Source organism: Gavialis gangeticus, unplaced genomic scaffold, assembly GCF_001723915.1.
Source record: "Gavialis gangeticus isolate Ggan-Ray unplaced genomic scaffold, GavGan_comp1, whole genome shotgun sequence".
Lineage (NCBI taxonomy): Eukaryota > Metazoa > Chordata > Crocodylia > Gavialidae > Gavialis > Gavialis gangeticus.
In genome coordinates, this window is record NW_017729032.1 from 45,678,425 (window position 1) to 45,683,902 (window position 5,478).

General features: G+C 45.0%; 1 protein-coding gene and 1 long non-coding RNA gene across 2 annotated transcripts in view; one reads left to right on the forward strand and one right to left on the reverse strand.

The window, feature by feature from the left end:
* Positions 1–339: 339 nt before the first annotated feature.
* Positions 340–3,809, forward strand: RPL21 (ribosomal protein L21). The gene is made up of 6 exons (XM_019525434.1): positions 340–438; positions 670–748; positions 1,656–1,717; positions 2,247–2,359; positions 3,015–3,165; positions 3,676–3,809. The coding sequence occupies exons 2-6, from the start codon at positions 682–684 to the stop codon at positions 3,763–3,765; spliced, it is 483 nt and encodes a 160-aa protein (XP_019380979.1). The 5' UTR covers positions 340–438; positions 670–681; the 3' UTR covers positions 3,766–3,809.
* LOC109303261 overlaps positions 3,703–5,478 on the reverse strand; it is a 2,710-nt gene continuing 934 nt past the window's right edge. The window contains exon 2 of the long non-coding RNA XR_002099036.1: positions 3,703–5,197. This is a non-coding gene — a long non-coding RNA (uncharacterized LOC109303261). The remainder of the gene's footprint in view (positions 5,198–5,478) is intronic.

Sequence of the window (5,478 nt, forward strand, 5' to 3'; positions counted from 1 at the left end):
GTGGGAGTTGCACTGAGCACGTGTTGCCGTGAACAGGCCCCTGTGCAGGACACCACTCTGTCCCGCCCACCCCGACCCCATAGTGTGCTACAGGCGGCTACACACGTCACTATGCGACGTCCCCCAAAAGAAGGGCGGTGCATCTTCCTGCCCAGCCCCCACCTGGACCCCTCGGTGTCACGTGACCCTCAAGACCCCTCTCCTGCCGTCCTTGGGTGTCCGCACAGCTGCCTGCCCGCGGGAAGTCTCCGCCCGTAACTCATGCGCCGCAAGCTGGGCACGCCCCCGACAGCCGAACGTGCGAAGTCCCCAACGCTCGAGGCGTCTGCCCTGTGACCTTGTAGTCAGGCGGTAGCCGGGCAGCCCTGCCGAAGCCCCCGTGTTAAGGGCGGCCCGGGGCCCGCCTCCCCCCTTTCGGCCTGAGCCGCCATTTTGGAGGTGAGTGGGACGCCGCGTGCTCCCGCTGGGCCGGGGGCCGTGTGTGGGGGAGCGACGCTGGGGCCGCGGGGTGGGGGCCGGGAGGAGCCGCCACGCGGGGGTTGGGGGTTGCGGCGCTGTGAGGGCCCCGACGAATCGGGCCCGGGTCTGGCGGGACGCGGCCGCGGACTTCTCCCCGGGGAAAGAGGAGCGCCCGGCTCTGCTCACGCTGCAACACTCTCGTCCCCGCAGTGACTCGCCAGGATGACGAACACCAAGGGCAAGAGGCGCGGGACCCGCTACATGTTCTCCAGGCCCTTCCGCAAGCATGGTGAGTGCCGCCAGACTGGGTTTCCTCCAGCCGACTGCTCCCGCAGGTCTGGACATCCGGCAGCAGCGTTGATTGCCACCCCCTGCTGCCAGATGTGAGGGAAGCCTAGCAGGGCGGGGAAGGGTCTGGCCTCCTGCTCCTCAGCGGGTTCCTGGGGCCAAGTTAGGCACCACGTTGTGGCCCTGTACTAGCCACTTCCATCTAGAGTTTGGCTAACATCTAATTAGACAAGCATCTGGCTGGGGTCGTCTGATGCCAGTGCTGTTTCCTGCCCAGGGGAGGGAGTCTGACTGGAGGATCTGTTGAGGTCCCTTCTGACCCTAAAAATCAATGAAAACCATCCTGTTTATGCAGAGACCTAACAAACTGAAAATGTATATGTGTTGGTGTATGCACTGGCTTCAAAGTGGCAAATATTTGTTATATATATATAAAATATGATCACCTGTATAGTTGGGAGACATTGGTCTAGCTTTTGGGCACAAAGTGAAGAAGGGCAGGGTCGATATGAAAGTATGGCTAGCAGATAATAGCTTTTTGTGTCTCAGTGTTAGAACGTAAGCAAAATAACTTAATTTTAAAATTTGAGCTGATTTTTAGCGCAAAAATGGAAGGACATGCTAGCAGCACTGGTGTGTTAAATTAATGGAGCTAGGCAGCAGGTATTTTTTTTATTGTGAGCAACCAAATTTTAATGCAGCGTGGTTTATCTACATTAATGGTTGGTTTATGTTGTAACTTGTCAGTTGGCTGTTATTGCTTAAATTGCTGGTTTTCATGTGAAAATATGACTTGGTTCTCACAGCCAGGTGAAAATGTATTAGTGGTGTTTAGTATTTTCTGAACACTCGCTTCTAGTAACAGTGTGGTTGTCTTGTAAGACCATTTGCTGCGTTTCATTCCATAGGAGTTGTCCCTCTGGCCACTTACATGCGAATCTACAAGAAGGGTGATATCGTGGACATTAAGGTATGTTTTACACTGTAGCGTAATTAAAAATGAAATAACATTCTCTACAGATTCAGTTCATCCATCCATCTCTCAGCTGGCCTCTCTTCTGACACAAAGCAAACAAGTGAAAGGCCAAATCACTCTAAATTGAGCATGGTGGCAAATTGCCCTGTTCTAGATCTGTTACCTTGACATTCTGGGGCTTGAGGATGACTGTCTCCTATGATTGCTCTAGTTAGAGCAAAATGAGCAAATCATTTCACCGGCACTGAAAGCAAACCAGTATTGTCAAAGAAGTTGTTATAGTTTTAAAATGTGAGTAATGTGTTTCCCAGGATACCAGTAAACTAAAGATAACTTGATAAACCACTCAATTAGTTCATTTTGTGTCTCTCCAGTAATAAAACTTTTGGGGGAAAAACCTGTCATACTTAAAATTATTTGGATTTTACAAATTTCTACTCTGTACTCAGTTTTAACCTGTAGTATACTATAGTTTTTATTCTGTCTTAGGGTTCTTATTCTGGCAGTCTTTTTCTTTCAACAGGGCATGGGTACTGTTCAGCAAGGCATGCCTCACAAATGCTACCATGGCAAGACTGGACGGGTCTATAATATTACACAGCATGCTGTTGGCATTATTGTAAACAAGCAGGTTAAGTAAGTATCTCAGTCTTTCTATTCACGTGGAACTTGATTTTGTTAATTGATCAGTAGTGACTTCCCCTCTTTCACTTTGCCAGTCAGACATCTCGTCTTCATTGGTCATTCAAGGGGGGTAAAACAAATGTCCTTTTAAAACCCAGGTAAACAAGTATTGTTTAACTTGGATCCTGTCAGAGGAAACAGCTTTGACTCTTGAGCAACAGTGTCAATCAGAATCATGTAAAATGAGGTTTCGACTGCTTAGTGTATTTTTACTGAATTAATTTGAAAAAAAACATGTTTTAAATTTACTCAATGGGGCATAAGGCTGTGTAGTCAGTATGATATGTAGTTTGCTCCTCAAATAGTGGTTTTCAGTAATGATGGACAAGTAGCCCCGTTCACTTGCGAGGTAGAAAATCCCTTGTCTTGGGAGTCTTATTCCTTAAACATCAGAACAGGTAGCCATGTGCAAATATGCTTTGCTATACTTGCATTTAATTCACTACCTTTATATAGTTCAGTATTTCTTAGGAAACGGATATTTTAAGGAAAATTCATGTATAGTACTGCTTTCTGGAATTGTTTATTTTAATGTAAAAGCTGCATCATGGAACTTGTATTAATGTTTTTGAAAGTACAGTCAATTAAAAAAAGCTTATTCTTTCAGGGGCAAGATTCTTGCCAAGAAAATTAATGTGCGCATTGAGCATATTAAACATTCCAAAAGCAGAGACAGCTTCCTGCAGCGTGTGAAGGAAAATGAAAGGAAGAAGAAGGAAGCAAAGGAAAAGGGCACTTGGGTTGAACTAAAACGCCAGGTACCATGTTTATTGTCATCTGAATTAGTAGTACACCTTTTATGCTTGAAATCTAGAAACTACTTCTATAATGTGGGGGGAGGTGATTGTCTGATTCCCTGAGGCAGTATTAAAAGATGGGTGCAAATCAATTAGTGGTGTCTTATGCTAACTGGAAGAAACTTTAAATACATTTTCAGTGTCTGAGGGTATAGTGGGAGACCTTTGCGGGAGAGAAGTGTATAGCTGTGTTGCTTTCAGATCTCCAAGGAAAATTTAATAGCACTATTTTCATATGCTAACTAGGTATCTACAAAAATCAGTTTTAGGATCAGAGACCATTGCTGTTGGAGTGAAAGGCAACTGGACATAATTTTGCAAGTACTGAGATTTGGAAATGGTGTTTGATTTTAATAGTTTCTTTTTTCATGAGGTCTTAAATGGCAGTGCAGCTGTGATGGAATGGGAACTGGTTTCCATGGGAACTAGTTTCTCAAGTGTTACTACATTAATGTATCTTTTTTATTACAGCCTGCCCCACCCAGGGAAGCACACTTCGTGAGAACCAACGGTAAAGAGCCTGAGCTGCTGGAACCAATTCCCTATGAATTCATGGCGTAATTTACCTTGGATAAAATAAAGAAGTGTCTTTTGGACAAAATTCACTGTGGTGACTGACTTCTTCTGATGTGTTTAGAAAATACTACTTTTCATTTATTAAAGTATATTTATTGTGATTATGTGCAGAGTTTTGGATGACTTAATAGGGCAATTGTAGCTCACTTGATTGTGCTGGGTTCCATATGTAGACCTTACACATCAGATGTAAAGCTTTGCTAATGCTCAATGATGATCATCCTCCTTTGATTGCTGTATGAGGCAATGTGAGAGAGAACACATACATTTCACCGGCGAACTGAGAGCATATACAGCAAGCTGGATTTCTGTCACACTGGGATCTTTTGGTGAGAAGGAAGAACTTGACTTATAGAATCATGTAAATAACTTATTAGCTTTAAAGTAACTTGAATCTTATTAGAGCAGTTTCTTCAGTGTTTCTCTATGGCAGTTCTTAAATGAGACTAAAGTATATGCTTATTTAGAGGAGGCTGGAAGAGGAAATGTGAAGGCTGAAGTTTAGGCTAGAAACAAACAAAAATCCTGCCCACAGTTACTTTTAGGTCCAGTTAGACTGTTTGGGAATTAAACCACTGGGTCTCTAAAACAGCCTTCTGCTGTGTCACTGTTTAGTTTGAGCTGTTTGTCAACCAGCAGTTTTACATTATTTTAAGCTAAAATGATTAGAACTGGGTGCTAATCCTTAATATATTGAAGGGTATTATTTGAGCATGTTATCTGAATACCTCATGCAATGAAGATAATATTGTGAGGATGGAACCCAGATATAGCTCTGTCTAATGGAACTGGATCTTTCATTTAATGGTGCATTAATTAATGCTATAAACTTATGTGATGGGTTGTGCAGTTTGCTCTTGAAATAATCCATGTAGTTAAACTTGGTATCAAACATGCAGCCTGGCCTGTGGAACTATTTTATCTGGCCTGCCACAGACTTTGGGGTGCTGGCTTTCAATGGACATGGCCTGCCCCTTCCCCACTCAGCTCTCTTACTGCCCAAATCGTGCTGATACATGCTTCCAGCCCCATGCTGCCCAAATACAACTCAGTGCTGTTGCATGCCTGGTCCTCTGTGCCAAAGCCCTGCACTGTCATATGCTCTCCTCCACATTGCTTCATGCCCCTGGCTCTACACTGCTGTCCAGCCAGTCCCACATGGGTGGACACCCTTTGCTTCACACTGATACGTGCCTGAATGTGGCCTCACCAGTCTCCTGGCCCTGTACGTCTGGCCCGAGTAGCCCCTGCAGTCTGGATCCAGCCTGAGGTGAGTTTGACACGTGCTTTAGGAAGTATTTGGCACTCATGAGCACACGTAATCTTTTTCTGTGGAGGAGTTAGCTCCTAACTACGGTGGGACTAATCAAATACCCCAGATGTGGACAGTCCTATGCTAGGGAAGTTTGGATCTGATCTCGTAGAATCATAGAAGTAAGGTCAGAAGGGACCTTATAGATGTTCAAGTCCGACCCCCTGCCAGGGCAGGAGAAAAAACGGCTCAGATGATCCCCGCTAAGTAGGCATCAAGCCTCCTCTTAAAGACCCCCAGGGTAGGAGCCAGCACCACTTCCCTTGAAAGTTAGTTCCAGATACTAGCCGCCCTGACTGTGAAGTAGTTCTTACAGATGTCTAATCTAAACCTACTCTCTAGCAACTTGTGGCTGTTATTCCTTGTTATGCCAGGGGGTGCTAGGG

What these genes read in the sequence shown, in the direction of transcription:
- RPL21 (XM_019525434.1), top strand. Translation starts at nt 682, where the DNA reads ATGACGAACACCAAGGGCAAGAGGCGCGGGACCCGCTACATGTTCTCC. An exon ending in CAGGCCCTTCCGCAAGCATG is followed by an intron (nt 749 to 1,655) that starts GTGAGTGCCGCC and finishes TTCATTCCATAG; the next exon opens with GAGTTGTCCCTCTGGCCACT. An exon ending in ATTGTAAACAAGCAGGTTAA is followed by an intron (nt 2,360 to 3,014) that starts GTAAGTATCTCA and finishes TTATTCTTTCAG; the next exon opens with GGGCAAGATTCTTGCCAAGA.